This window comes from Carassius carassius, chromosome 24 (genome assembly GCF_963082965.1).
Source record: "Carassius carassius chromosome 24, fCarCar2.1, whole genome shotgun sequence".
NCBI classification, from domain to species: domain Eukaryota; kingdom Metazoa; phylum Chordata; class Actinopteri; order Cypriniformes; family Cyprinidae; genus Carassius; species Carassius carassius.
The window spans coordinates 12396835-12413471 of record NC_081778.1 but is presented as its reverse complement, the minus strand read 5'-3'; the positions used below and the strand labels follow the sequence as shown (position 1 = coordinate 12413471).

The 16637-nt window shown below is 36.4% G+C and overlaps 1 protein-coding gene across 3 annotated transcripts in view; it reads right to left on the bottom strand.

Annotated features, from left to right (window-relative positions):
- The window catches only part of LOC132102837 (cyclic AMP-responsive element-binding protein 5-like), a 61350-nt gene that overhangs the window by 10855 nt on the left and 33858 nt on the right, over nt 1-16637 (bottom strand). For all 3 annotated transcript variants that reach the window (XM_059507517.1, XM_059507518.1, XM_059507516.1), the window contains exon 7: nt 15332-15442. In XM_059507517.1, the coding sequence (XP_059363500.1) occupies nt 15332-15442 (111 nt within the window). The remainder of the gene's footprint in view (nt 1-15331; nt 15443-16637) is intronic.

Sequence of the window (16637 nt, the reverse complement as noted above, 5' to 3'; positions counted from 1 at the left end):
AGGAAAAAGTGCGGTAGGAAAAGGTGCACAAGCAACAGAGATTGGCCTTGGGAAGATTTTTAGGAAAAGCCGATTCAAGAACTTTGGAGAGCTTCTCAAGGAGAGGACTTAAGCTGGAGTCAGCGCATCAAGAGTCACCATACTGTCCCAAACCAAGCCACTCCTGAACCTGAAAAAACGTCAGAAGCATTTCACCTGGGGTAAGGAGACAAAGAACTGGACTGTTGCTCAGTGGTCCACAGTCCTCTTTTGAGATGAAAGTAAATTTAGCATTTCATTTGGAGATCAAGGTCTGGAGTCTGGAGTCTGGAGGATGACTGGAGAGGCACAGAATCCAAGCTGCTTGAAGTACAGTGTGAAGTTTCTGAAGTCAGTGATGATTTGGGGTGCCATGACGTCTGTTGGTGTTGGTCCATTGTGTTTTATCAAGTCCAAAGTCAATGCAGCCATCTAGCAGGAGATTTTGGAGCACTTTATGCTTCCATCTGCAGACAAGCTTTATGGAGATGCTGATTTCATTTTCCAGCAGGACATCAGCACCTGCCCACAGAGCCAAAACCACTTCAAAGTGGTTTGCTGATCATGATATTACTGTTCTTGATTGGCCAGCCAACTCACCTGACCTTACAGAGGATCTATCAGGTATTGTGAAGAGGAAGATAAATAATATCTGACAAACAATACAGAGGAGCTGAAGGCTGCTACCAAAGCAACCTGGGCTTTAATAACGCCTCAGCAGTGCCACAGGCTGATCGCCTCCATGCCACGCCGCACTGAAGCAGTAATTCGTGCAAAAGGAGTCCCAACCAAGTATTGAGTGCATAATTAAACCTGCTCTTGAACATTTCTGTTTTGTAAATCTTTTTTTAATTTTTTTTATTGATCTTTGAGAAAATATTCACTTTTTAAAAATTTTCCTTAATTTGTAAGTCATAAACATCAGAATTAAAACAAAAAACTCTTGAAATATTTCAGTTTGTGTGCAATGAATCTAGAATATAAGCAGGTTAGCTTTCTTTGAATTAGAAAAAAAAAGAACTTTTCCATGATATTCCAACTTTTTGAAATGCACCTGCAAGTAATATAAAACATAGTGCCCAGACGATGATCTATCAGGTTTTGTTCATGTGATATTCACACAGATATCCGTCCGTCCACAGTCATAAGAGCAGCAGTCCTTTAAAATTCTTCTCTGTTTCATCGCTGATCTTTAGCCTCTCCTTTCTGACCTCCCGTTTTTCTAACTCAGTCATGTCTTTCACAGAGCCTGAGGCATGATGGGTAATTGCACTTTAATGGTATTTATTAATTGCCTCTTCCTTCGTGACACTTGAGTTTGAGTGATATCATTGCGTGTGCATCAAGGTGCATCTTTACAACCGACTCAGCTTTCTGCAGATGGAGGGATGACTTCATATTAATAAAAGAGTGCAAGGAGAGAGGGAGGACCACACCTGCTGCTGAAGGAGTAAATCAAAGTGAATGAGGTCAGAGGTAAGAGGGAGCCCCTGGGTAGAATTGGAGCAGGACCGTGTGTGTGTGTTTGTGTGTGTGTGTGTGTGAGTGTGAGTGCCAGAAAGAGCCCAGACTTGCTGCCAACTAAACTCACTCTAAACCATACTAGTGACAGCTCTACCTGTCTAATACTCTTTCTGTCATTCTCTTTCTGTGTTGTTCCTTTTCTTCTATATTTCCTTTCATCTCTCTCCCGTTTCTTCCCGGTAACGATTACACTTTATAAACTGTGAGACTCTGCTTCTAACATGAACCAACTGAGGAAGTCGGATCCCTCGGGTTCATGAAAATGTGTAGAATTAGGGGTGTACTTGCATGATATTTCATATTATAGAATTATATTATGATTAAATCTGTACAAATAAATTATAAAAAAAAATAAAATGACATATATATATATATATATATATATATATAATTGCTTTTATTCAGTGAGGATTAATTAAATTGATAAAAACTGTCAGTGAAGACTTTTACATTGTAATAAATGCATATTATAAATAAACTTTCTATTCATCAAAAAAAAACAAAAAAAAAACAAGAGTGGATTAATGGTTGCTGAAAATGCGGCATTGCTATCATAGAAAGAAGCACATTTGAAAATATATTAAAATAGAAAACTGTTCTTTTTAATTGCAATAATATTTCACAATATTACTGCATTGTTTAAAAAAAGTCTTAAATGAATTATTAATAAAATCGCCAAATTCTTTTTAATATATTTCTTTTTAATGAATTGCAACGTGTTAAACTGACAGCCTATTAAGCATAATATAACAATATTTAATAGCAAAATGTGATTTTATCCTTTTATACTATCCGTACTAGTAATGGCTGAGCTATTTTACAGTCGTTTCCCACCACAGAGAGGTTGAAATCAGAGGTATAAAGTATCCTGCACTAGAGTCCCATAGATTCAACGTCTCAGCCACTAACCCTGTGGGTCTGTACTGTGCTTTATGTTCACTCTCTCTCATTGCATAAATCTGAGCTGTAATTTTCCTGGCACTGGTTCCTGCACTCTGAGGACTCCAAGGTATGAGACGCCCATCTATTTCTCCCAGTTCCCCCGAATACTGATGCCAGACTCAATAAGGGTCTTGCCCTCGTCTCTCCGCGTCCAGGCCCTGCTGTGCCTCGCTGCGCATGCCCGATCCCTGCCCCACACCGCCCATTAGCTCATTTTTAACAAACCCCCCCCCCCCCCCCCCCCCCCCCCCAACTCCCCTCTCGCCCCCTGAAGCAAGACTCTGCCAGCGGCTGCGAGCTGGGGACCACTTAACTGATTTCTTATGGGAGGGTTTCTGAGCCGGGAGAGGCAATCGGTTTGGTGGAAGTGTTACTGTAAGACTGCACGGTTTGGCACAACTGTGGGGGCTGTGTCAGCTTTGCCAGGCTAATCATTTGGAACCACTTTAATTTGGTTTTACATGGAATTTTGTCACAGAGCAGGAATTTTATACATGATGCAGTTAATTGGAAGAATGACAGCGGGAAGGCAAAAAACTACAACAGACACATGTGGCAAAACAATGAGGACATTCATTCTTATAAAAAAAGGTTTTAGACTTCAGGATCTCGAAACAGTTTAAAGGGTTTTAAAAATAACAACAAAAAACTGTATTTGAAATGTATTTACCTTCTAAAATGTAACATTTCAGAGTGAAGCAGAATTTTGAGCCAGAAATGTAGGGAGGGAATAGATTTTATCTACTGAGAATTGACTGGATTGAGAAAATTGGGATATGACAGAGAAAAATATATAGCAGAGAAAAGTCATGTTTAATTAGTATTTAATAACTTTTTAGAATAAGGTTCAATTTATGAATTAGACATCATTCATCACTAATGGGGAATAGTATCGATTTAATCAATGTCAATAAACAAATTTTTCATAAATCCTAAATTAATGTCTTATGAATGGACATGAATGAACAAGAAACAATAGTATGTTTATAAATAATTACATATTTAGAAATACATTATTAATGCTTAACAAATAATGTCCATTCATTATTCATATAATACCTAAAACATTAACTAATGTTAAAAATCACCCCTTATTGTAAAAAGGTCAGTTTATTAAGAAAATAATGTCATACACTGTAAAAAAAAAAAATGAAGCTGTAAATAAAAGATTACTGAAGTATATTTCCCAATAAAATACTATTTCAAAATTTTCATTTTTTACTTTCTGTGTAATATTTGTGAAATGTCCTTCCTGTAGCTCAAACAGTGGAGCATGGAGCAAGCAACACCAATGTAATGGGTTTGATTCCCATGGAAAGCTATCTTTCTAAATATCTAAATATCCAAAGTCACTTTGGATAAAAAATGCATAAATGTAAATGAAGTTTACTAGCATAGAAATGGTTTTAAAGCAAATCCTACACTCATTTTTAGGAGCTATACTTTTTTCAATAACACAAGCTCCTTACTGAATTCACACAACATAACGTGGCTCGGCACCTGAACTCTCTTCGGAAGCATGAGCTGTCAGGATCACCTAACAAAAGCAGACACAATCAGCTCCGCAGACGAGCTAATCAACGCGAGTGCAACTGCCGACACAGACATCCATCACTTTACCATGTAAATACAGCACCTCATGAAATGAAAGAGGCTCCAGCCTTCCCAATCAACCTGTATTACTTACACAGTGCATTCAATAAACACCATTTGAAACATTTCAGGGTCAAACAGTTGTAAAAACAGAGCTAATTGCACTCCTGTTGTGGATCTATGAGTACCGAGGCTCCTTAACTTCAAAGAGGAAAAGACAGGTAGGTTAATGTCTTTGGCATGGAAATGTATTAGCATGTTTTGCAGACAAATAAAAGTCTCAGCTACAGCTCTCTGAATAAAGCGTAGGTTGTTTGATCAGGAACTTAGTTTCAGCAAATCTTAATTTGATATATTTAGTTATACAAAAAGGGAAGTTTATTTCATGTGTGCTTGTAAATGTAGTTAAGGAAATATCAAATTAGAAACAAAATAAACATAAATAGCTGCTATGGTGACAATAGAATGCACTGTTGAACTACAGAAAGAAGTGTGCTTAGATGTACTGAATGTGCACTTACAATGTGCACGTAGTGTAATTACAATCTTAAAAGTATATTTTAAAAATAAAACATGCAGATATAATGCAATGTAATATCAGTACACCTGTTAAGTACGTTTAAAATGTACATTTTGCAATAATGTCAAACATATTGTCAATTTTAAATCATGTTCTTTTGTTGTGCTTTAAAAAAGTACACTTTTTTTGATGTGTTGACTAACATACTGCATTAGTAGTTAGCATTAAAAGATAACAAAATTAGTAGAAGTCAATATAAATACTGTATTTAAATTTAATATACACTTAAACTACAAACACTTTTTAATTTAACTGTAGTTAAGTGTCTAACTCAACAGTTTCCTTCATTTAAATGGGGCCTTTTTTGGTGATCATCTTATAACATGTGACCAGTTTGCCCAGCTAAGCTCTGGTGGCCTCTGAACCGTTACCCAAAAGGCTGGACGCTCAGACAGCTATAACAACACATGCCGTTAGAACACAAACGCACACTGGATGTTCTCCATCCCCCCCATCCACTCAGTGAAAAACACAAGTGTGCATTGTGAATGCATTGGTTAAACGAGATAATCCTTTTGTTGCATTCACAAGGAAAGACAATGAAGCTATAAGTTCAGCCTCTTTATTTTGATCCTAACTTAAATTAAGCAATTGCATAAAACAAGAGTGAAATGAATTAACAATTAATTATGTAAATCTAAATTTTAGATATAGCCAATATGACATTCTGTGGGCAGTAAATAGTTTCAAAATGTCAACGTTTCATGACATTTTGTCACAACCCTGATGGATTTATTCTCTCCCTCCCTCTTTCTTTGTATGTTAACATATGTAATGGTCGGGCTACAGCTGTGCGTTAGCTCATCACCCCTGTGACATCATCCACCAACAACGCCACCATTCATACAGATGTTGCTTACAAAACATGGATTTAGATTGCCGTTGTGCAAACAGAGCCTCACACACAACCTGTGCACAAGCTGCAGGTGTCTCTTCAGTAAAGGACTCCCACTGATGGAGACATAAATCAATGAAGCAGGAAGACTGAGTCACTGAAATTAGTCTGAAATTACACATGAGATTTAAAATGAAGTTACATAACTGTAACATCCCACATTTACAGCAGTTTGTGTAATGTATGACTATACATTATAGTTTCCATATAGACATAGTACATACACTGGGGGAAAAATGCAGAATACATTTTCATTCAAAATTTATAATAAAATTCAAAAACAATTACAAAGAAATGGCAATTAATATCAAATTAAATGCTACTACTTGATTTAAAGTAGAAAGACTGAAGAATTATGTGCATGTAAAAAGTACTATAATAATATTTTAATATTTTCAATTTGAAAAAAATTTATTCAATTAATGTGGAATTTACATGAAAGAGTGTCCAAAAAAAGAAAAAAATAATAAAGTTTAAAACACATCTGCCAAGTTCTTAAAAACATTTTTTGGGGGGGTTCACCACATTTGTTTCAAGAAATAATAATAAAATATTATACCAAACTACTTTTTAAGGTTTTCTTTTCATTATCATATCAAGACAGTTCTTTGACTAAAATAAAATATTAATTTTTTTTAAATTCATAAATTATACACACACACACCACAGCAGAGGTGTATTCAAGTCATTTTATGTATGAATCAATCATATTGTTAATGTATTTTTGAATAAATTAAAGGATTCATATAAAAAAGCATCACCTATTTACGATAAAAATAATGAAATTGTATCATTACAAAATATTGTATCCAAGAACAATTACAGCTTATTAAAAAAAAAAAAAGTACTTTGCTTCAAGTGTGCCTGCATCTGAATACTTTAGCGATCAGTTCTGATCCTCTGTGGATGAATGAGGGTGCGATTACATAAGCCTGAATCTCCAGTGTTCACATCACTTTGTATCCCTTGGTGAAATGTTTCTTTAAGAAAGGTTCCCTTTTTTTCCACTGCTCAAGTAAAAAAAAACGAGTACATTTAGAGCATGCCAAGGATTATGTCATCTGTGCGGCGTGTGCCAGCGCAAGGGCCCAGAGAAACAGAGCAGGAACATATAGTTATTGTTTATCTCATAAAAAAGGCAAATTTTTTATCCTTAGTAACAATGTAAACAACGGATAATTATCCCCTCACAAAACAAAAAACCACAGATTGTTTTTAACTGTCACTGGCATGAATAGTGAGACAACATTCCAAGCAGAAGTCGTAGATTTTCAGTTCCTGGTCAAGCGAACTTGTGTGGAGTAGCTATCAGCAAATACCCTTATAAAAATATTAAACACATTTTACTGATTCTTTGCATAACTTTTTCTTTTTTACTTTATTTTTCTTTATGAAACTAGAGTCAAATCACTTTAATTTCTTTCTTTTTTCTTTTAATTTTTTTTTTTTCATGCACAGAATGACTTAAAAAAATGAAATAATTCATTTGGTGAAATTTATTCCTAAAACAAGTGGGAAAAGTCTGACAAAATGTAATTATATTCAATACTGTAAACACATCTTAATATTTAGTCAATATTAGTTGCTAGGAAACTCTTGTTTGTTTACTGTGTGTTGAAACGTGCTGCGTTTGGCCTCGTACTCTATCGCATACCTTGTCTGTTAGACCTTTGTTGTGATAAACAGTAAAGTGTATTCAGCTGAATTCGATTTCCGCTTTGTCCGAAGGGTGTAAAAAAGCTTAGTATACCACGGCAGCGGTCGCAGCAGCCCTCCTGTTAAGCCCTCCTCGTGTGAAGACCGAAAAGTGTAAAAAAGACCATTGATACCGGGCAGGGACACCGGCAAGGGATATAAGTATCGCTTTGATTAATCCTTTTTCTTACTACTTGTTTTAGTTTTTATAACCAATTTTTACTATGTGTTTCCAGATCCCTACTTTCACTACCACTCGCAAACCACACATCACACACTGTAGGCAGCGACAACCTGCACACTTTGCCTATGTCTGCTAATACACTACGTTCTTTTTCTATTGGTCTCTGGAATTGCTAGTAAACAAAGCCAATTTCATTATTTCTATAAATAGTCATTCAAAGCTAAATCTCATGGCCCTGACAGAGACCTGGATCAAACCAGAAGGCTCTGCTACACCTGCAGCACTCTCCAATAATTTCCAATTTTCCCACTCTCCTCGTTTGACTGGAAGAGGTGGAGGTACTGGTCTTCTTATATCTAATGATTGCGAATTTAATCCTTTACCATTTTTGTGTTTCATTCACTCCTCTCTTCCTTCTCTGCTTATGTCTCCACTGCTAAAAGGACATACATGGCCGTAGCCAGGCTTTGAAAATTAGTGAGGTCCAGGGGGTTTCTAATAACCCCCTTATTAGAGAATTGTGCTATAATTACCCCTATAAATACAACTAATTTTATACACTAACACTTGAAAAGAAACAGAAATTTAGATGTTTTTGGAGGGATGCTCATTTTTAAATCATACCCTATTTATTGCATCAAAGTTTGTTTGGGGTGGATAATTTTATCAGTTGTTTATTATTCATGCAACCAGTGTTGGGGTAGTTACTCAAAAAATTTAATTAGTGACTAGTATCTAGTTACTTCTGTAAATTGTAATGAGATTACTTTACTAGTTACTGCATTTGAAAAGTAACTTCACTACTTATTACTTTACTTTTTTAAACAGGTGTTTTTATATCACTGTATTTCTGAAGGAAGACTTGCATGTTATATGTCTGATAAAGCAGCGTTTGTGAGCTCAGCGCTGCTTTGTTTCCAGCTGTTATTGGGGAAACCTCTATTTCTCGCACTTTAAAGCATCTCTGCACTAGTGTTAGAAAGCGTTTTGATAGCGTTGATAATGTTTTTGACAAGTAATATAAGTTTTTTTTCCCTTACCGAATGTCATAGCTTGTCAGCAATACCCTGTCCCTGGACTTTTTTTTAGACCATCTCTGATCGTCGCCTCTAGTGGCCGGGAAGATTCCACCTTTTGGCCAAGTTTTTTCTCCCTTTTCAAATCACATCAGAAAAGCATTTTTTTATTAATGAAAATGAAGTAAATAATCAAGAAGTTGAAAATAAAGTATTGGGTAGGGTAAGGGTAGGTGTACGGAGGGCTTTATTGTCCCAATAAGGTGGCATCCATTTAATAATTTGAATTCAAATGAAAATGTACACTCATTAATTAATGCATAATGTTTTATAATGTACTACAATACTGAGGTGCAGATAATAGCCACTATTTTCAATATTATAAATAGCGGAAAATCCTGCTATTTTAACATCTATAGCTATTTTCACTTAGTGTAAACAGAATATCACAGAAAAATGCTGCTATTTGCACTTAGTGTAAATAGCCACAGCTGATTACTGCCAGACTAATGCCGGCAATGCAATGTTGCCAGATATTGCTATTAAAATAAACAAAAACTTATAATGAAATAAAATAAACCGAAATTATTTTTAATATTTTGGAAATAAGATAAGATAAAGTTATCACTGTCCCTAAACTTCAACTTCCTACTTTATTAACTTTCTAAAGAGTCAAATTTAGTGGAAAAACAAGTCAAAACGCTTACAATAGCTGGATCTGGCAACAACAAGGCTGCATCTCACGCTCTCGCTCACAACACTCTGAAGACTCGTTCACTTCGAAAAAGCGTCTTGCAGTGATCATTTTCATACCATGGACGATAAACATTTTGAATTATACATGTAGACATTCATAAGAGGAGTTTAGTAGCAAATTAGTCAATCAGAGAACACATTTTATTTTTGAACATGAAAAATTTACCAAGGTCCGGACCTCGCCTTCATAGCTGGCTACGGCTATGAGGACATACTATCATAACAAAATTAACAATTCGTCTAACTCTCACGTGCTTGTTAAGACGTTTTCTTCACTCCTTTGTCCTCCTCCTCCCACTCCTGTATCAACTCTAATAGCTGACGACAATCTGTCAAGCACATCTTACCAGCAAGCATACACTCGTTCAATTCAATTCAGTTCAATTCAAGTTTATTTGTATAGCGCTTTTTACAATACAAATCATTACAAAGCAACTTTATAGAAAATTACTTTTCTGCAATATTTAGTAGTGGCTTATAAGTGGTGACTGTCAGTTTGTGTGCATATGACAGGGTTTTTCAGAAAAATTAATACAAGACCTAGTCAGCCAGACGATGAACATTATTAACAGCAATTATTATATGATGCAATCACACTTGTAGCAATATTTGTTAGTTTCACAAATTGCATTCACATCCTTCTCTTCACTCTCTGAGACAGAAGTCTCCAAACTCATCCTTTCTATATATCCTACTACTTGTCCGTTTGATCCTATTCCATCTCATCTCTTTCAAGCCGTTTCTCCTGCAGTTGTACCTGCACTCACTCACATCATAAACATATCTCTCCACACTGGTGCTTTTCCCTCAACATTTAGACAGACTCGTATAACTCCACTACTTAAGAAACCCAACCTCAACCCATCTCTTTTAAATAACTACAGACCAGTTTCCCTTCTTCCTTTCATTGCAAAAACACTTATACGAGTTGTGTTCAACCAAGTCTCTGCCTTTCTCACACAGAACAACCTCCTTGACAGCAACCAATCTGGCTTCAGAAGTGGACATTCAACTGAGACTGCCTTGCTCTCAGTTGTTGAAGCCCTAAGACTGGCAAGAGCAGATTCCAAATCATCTATACTTATCTTGCTTGATCTGTAAACTGCTTTTGACACAGTTAACCACCAGATCCTCCTGTCAACCCTACTGACAAAGGGCATCTCAGGAACCGTACACCATAGATTTGAGTCTTACCAATCAGATAGGTCCTTCAAAGAATCTTGGAGAGGTGAGGTGTCCAAGTCGCAACATCTAACTACTGGGGTGCCTCAGGGCTCAGTTCTTGGACCAATTCTCTTCTCTGTCTACATGGCATCACTAGGTTTCTGTCATTCAGAAACATGGCTTTTCATACCACTGCTATGCTGATGACACTAAACTCTTCCTCTCATTCCATCCTGATGATCCGACGATGGCGGCTCACATCTCAGCTTGTCTAACAGACATTCCTTGCTGGATGAAGGACCATCACCTTCAACTCAACCTTGCCAAGACAGAACTGCTTGTGGTTCCAGCAAACCCATCATTTCATCACAATTTCACCATCCAGTTAGACATGTCAACCATAGCTACATAACATACCATAACCATGACAGCCAGAAACCTTGGAGTTATGATTGATGATCAGCTGACTTTTTCAGACCACATTGCTAAAACTGTCCGGTCCTGCAGATTTGCTTTATTCAACATCAAGTAGATCAGGCCCTTTCTTTCGGGACATGCTGCACAACTCCTTGCTCAAGCTCTTGTTCTGTCCAGGCTGGACTATTGGAAAGCTCTCTTGGCAGGTTTTCAAGCCAGTTCTATAAAACCTTTACAATTAATCCAGAACGCGGCAGCAAAATTAATGTTTAATGAGCCGAAAAGAATGCAAGTCACACCTCTGTTTATCAGATTGCACTGGCTACCAATAGCTGCTCGCATAACATTCAAGGCATTGATGTTTGCCTACAAAACCACTACTGGCTCTGCACCCCTTTACCTAAATTCATTATTTCAGAATTATAATATGTTTTAATTTTTCTATGTTTTAATTTGCTTTTCAGGTCAATTTAATTTTAAATATGCAATAAAAAAAAAAAAAATTCTTAATTCACATTCCTGGCTTTTTTTCTCTTTATAATTGTTAATTAAAAAAGGAAAAGAAAAAATGTAAAGATAAACTAGCTTTAAAAATGATTTACAAAAAAAGATTTAAAAATGCATGCATAACAATGGTATTTATTTTACATTATATTTACTAAAATAAATAAATTATTTGAAAATTAGTCACATGAAAACAATCATTTAAATTTACATAAAAGTCATGCTTCCAAAAGATCGGGAAAAAGAAAAACTTAAATTTTAAAATGGCAAAAAAAAAACTCACTCCCTTGAAGAACTTTCCTTTACATTAGATTTCACTTAGGCCATTGGATAAGGAAAACTACTAGGTTTTTGTCTTATAATATACAATTGTAATTTTTCACATTTCAATCGAGTCATGCATTTTCTCATACTGTTTCACACACAAATATTACATTTCAAAACTTGGAATTCACTGGAATTAATTGTCTCAAACCTGTTATTTACAATGGAATGGTAAGGTATGTATTATATGTTTCAAGAAAAAAACACTGTGTCTCACAGGACTCTTTATGACATTAGTTTATAGCTCTAAGCAAATGATCTTAACATGCAAATGATTCAAAGGAAGCTGTATGCTGTATACAGTGTATAACTACCAAAAACTCATAGGGATACACTATACTGCAATTCACTCCCACTCAAACAACAGAGCAACTACATCTGCCCAGCACATTAAACAACTGGATATATGAAACCTATAATCAGTGACTTCATTAATAATAAATATTCTGCTGCTCGCCCCAAGAGTATAACAGCCACAAACACAAGAGTCTGCTCATCCACATCTGGTCTGAGATAAAATGACACCTTAACCACAGAGTATGAAGACAGCACAGCACTCAGACTGTAGGAGTGTGTGTGTGTGTGTGTGTGTGTGTGTGTGTGGGTGTGACGATCTGACAGCGGTCCCGTGGGAACCAAAGAACTTTTAGCAGGTTTTTTTTTCACTGGAGACCCCCTGGCCCACCACAAAATCAATTTGGCTTTATCGAAAAAAGAGCACAAAGAGCACAGACACATACGCACACACACACATGCACACTCATCCACCGTCCCACATACTATCTCCTCACACACTCTCTTGCTGTCTTTCTCACATACTCAGACTTCCACTTTCCTCCGTCTCTCGCTTTCTTCATGTTCTCTAGTTCGACCCTCTTGCTCTCGCTCTCTCTCGTGGCTGAGGGTTGGGTATGAGGTTACGGTTGGGGAGATATTTCCCATTTGAAATAAGTCAACATCTCTGTATAATGAGATTAGGGTTGGATCTCCACACTGGGGTCGTGCTGGTAGTGCCGGGCCGTGTGGGGGACACATGGCTCCGATCACCCCAGAACAGGTCAGCTGATAGCAACGGTTACCATTATCCCAGCCGGATAAGCACAGATGCCAAAGTAGTTAAAACTAAACAAAAAATCAATTGTAAAAAAGCAAAATCTTGCACTCAATTTTTTTTATGTGTATGTTATATAGTAAAACAAAAAAAAAAATCTAAAGCGAAGCAAAATTATGTAAACTATTTAGACTTGGTTTCAGATATATATTTTTATTTTGTTATGTTTGTTTTTGTGAAAAGTAGGGACATCCCATAGGCGTAATGGTTTTTATACTGTACAAACTGTATATTCTATCGCCCTTCACCAACCCTACACCTAACCCTAACCCTCACAGGAAACTTTGTGCATTTTTACTTTCTCAAAAAACTCATTCTGTATGGTTTATAAGCATTTTGAAAAATGGGGACATGGGTTATGTCCTCATAAGTCACCCTCTTCTTGTAAAACCTGTGTCATACCCATGTCATTATACAGAGTTGTGTCCTGATATGTCACAAAAACAAGAGCACACACACACAGACACACACACACACATACACACACACACACACACACACATATATATATATACAGTATATGCATTCTTACAGATAATTAAATTATCCAGCATATGTGGCCTATGTTTAATTCTTCCTATACGATTGTTTTAATGACTCTTGAAAGCTTAAATAAATGGTTTCATGTGTCAGAGCAAAAGAAAAAAAAAAGGAATTTATAATTCAATTACAATCAGGGCCGAGAGCGAAGCAGAGAGGGGGGATGTGCCTGGAGTCCAGCCAGAGGACAGATAAGACTGCACATTAAAGTAATATTATGCTCCCCCTGCCCGTTACCATAGCAACAAAACGAAAGGATTAAAAAATACACATGGAGATCAATCTCCAGTGGAGAGAGAGATAAGTGCTCTTTGAATGCTCTTTCCACCATCAGAATCATCACTCATGCTTTGACATACAGACACTCGCTCTCTCTCTTTCTGTCTTTTATCTAGTATTGTTTTCAGTCTCCTCCTTTCTCCTAATGTCTGCGGTTCCCATTTTCTCAGAGCAAACTAATTAACTCCCTCCAGAGTCCAATTCCAAATCCACAAATACCGGATTGTTACATGGTATAATTAGTGGATTTTAATCGAATTACCAAATCTGTCTTCCTGATCCTCTTGCCACCGCTATGAAGCTCAACTAAAACGTGTGAGCAGCCACATACTTTAATGGGATCTATGGTAACTGTACAAATCCAGGCAGATGGATGTAACAGTCACACATATTCTGTCATCAGTTACCCATCCTTATGTGGTTCCAAACCTGTAGGATTTTCATATATGGAACAAAAAAAGTACTAGATGTTTTTTCCATACATGAGGACGGGCTTCAACAGTGATAAAATTATATGTTTTTTTAATCATTGACGTGTCTTTGAAATGCCAAAAAAGCCTTTTGGGTCATTTTCAGCAAATAACATTTTACATTTTAGACTTTTCAAAACACAAAGCAATGTTTGCACTTGACTTCATGCCTATTGATTGAACACATTGGTTTTGCACACAATGATGATTGTTTTAATTTTAAAGGACTGTAAAAATGGTAATTGGTAAATTATGTAATTCATGAAAAAGTGTTATAGATCTAATTTGACATTTCATGTAATTTTACAGTAAAATACTGATAAATGCAGTTATCTCATAATTTACAGGGAAAAACTGTAAATTAAAATTCCCAGAATTCCCATTCCCTGTGTGACAAATCACACTGAATGTTTTTTCTTTAAAAATATTACAAATTTTATTTTTCATTTTGTTTTGATTTGTTATCACTTGGTTATAATCTATATTTTTATTACATAAAACTTAAAAGGCTCTTGCAACCACAGCTTCCGTTTTTTTTTTTTTTTACATAAATGTAACATATTTTTTTTTTTTTTTATTGCAGTTTATAAGTTTAAAAAGCAACTTTTTGACATAGTTTAAGTTCTCCTCATCATTACTTTCACTTTATGGAAAAAGCAGCCAGAACATTCTGTAAAGATCTCCTTTTGCATATATGTAAGTGAGTAATGACGGAATATTCAAAATGGTGCAGTTTTTTTGACGCTTTGATTTTTTTAGCAGTCAAATCCACTGACAGCTTGTGTGTGGTGTAAGTTTAGTACATTCTTGTAGCTACTAGAGAAATATAAATCAGTTTGTCATCGGTACATATTGATGAAATGCATAAAAAACATATTCCTTTTCTTTCCATTCCTACAGAAAACTACTGGACCCTCCTTCCCGATTTCTCCAGCAGTCTGTTTCTTTCTCTTTCTCTGAGAGCTCTGACTGGCTGCTTTGTTTCTGATGAGATCACCACCATGCTGAACTAGTGCTAACAAGCAGCAGAGGCACAAGTGTATGTTCAGGGCATCGAGATATACATCAGACAAGCTGGCATACATCACAATATAAAAGAGAAAGACGTGAGTGTGTGTCTGTGTATGTGTGCATATGCATTTGAGCGACAGAAAGAAATACATGTAGAAATACAAGCTTATACATGCACCTGTTGTGTATCTTATATGGGTGACTAGTTCTGTAACAATAACAGTAGATAAAAATGAACTCAATTCATACAAGGCAGGCAAAAATGGAAAATATGTAAGTGTGTGTGTGTTTGTGTATGACTGACTCACCAGCTTTGCCTCTGAGTGCATGGATGGGACATGAGGGGAGGAGCATGAGCCGCTGTGGGCGGGGCCTTGCATGCCCATCATATTAGACCCCAAAGACATTTGCCTCTCCATCTGTACCCACAAATGTGAATATATTACTTCAGTATCACAGTAACACATCAATGCTTGAAACAACTTTAATAAAAAAGACAAAAATTAGTATAAATGTGAATGCATGTTCCAAATATTTGGCAACAATATTACTGAAAAACGTTACTAGAATTAATTAAAGCTTACTTCTCTGGCTAATGAAATGATCAAATCTTGTCTTGAGGCAAAAATATAACCATTTCATATTTAATGTTTTCATAACAATATAATTTTAGGGTATTAGGGTATTAGCTTTACTTAAGAGACAAGTTTGCATTGTGTGTGTGTGTGTGTGTGTGTGTGTGTGTGTGTGTGTGTGTGGCTGTTGTGTGTGTGGCTGTTGTGGGTCTACACATATTCCGCAACTCTGTGGGAAAAACTAGCAGCAGTCAAAGACAAGCTAAGAAAAGAAGCTGAATACTGCAGAAGTGTGAAGCTTTAAATAAGACTATCAACAAGACCACAGACTCAACCAAAGCTCAGTTCTGTGAGAAAGACAGAATATCTTAATTTAGAATATCTCAACTAAAGGTGACCGAAAGGCTCAAATTGAGGTTTTAGATTTTTGCGCTCATACAAAGAGTGTTCTGGTGATTTACGCTCAGTTTAAGGTGAGAAAAAACTGTAAAATGGTACTTTCAATGAGTGTGAGTGTGTATGTGTGTGTGTGTGGAGACTGGGAGTCCTGTTACTAAAAACCCAAGACCTCCAAGATCTCCCTTCGACCCATCTTTCCAAACCCCTGATGACCTATCGTAGGCTGAAAGCGCAGCAGTCCGCTGTAATTATTGAAGGAATATTTGGTATAAAAATATCACCCCACCCGGCACCCCTTTCCTGGGATGTCAATCGAGATTGAAAAAAAAAACGTCGTAGTTTAATTCAATCAACTGCTTTTAGCTCAATAGCCAACATGGACTGGCTTATGTTACAATGAGAACATGTGTCATGTCATTAGAACCCTGATATGGGCAGCTCCCTCAAACACAAACACACACTCTCACATACACACATACACTCAGCCTGATTTCAGGTTCCTATTGACATATCTGAAATAGAATTAAAAGAGATTGAGCATTGCTAGAAAATACAACCTCAGCCGATGCGCCGCTGATATGGGTCACAGCACTGGAAGAGGCATTAATATAAAGCAGACTGCTGAGAAAAGCACGAGAAT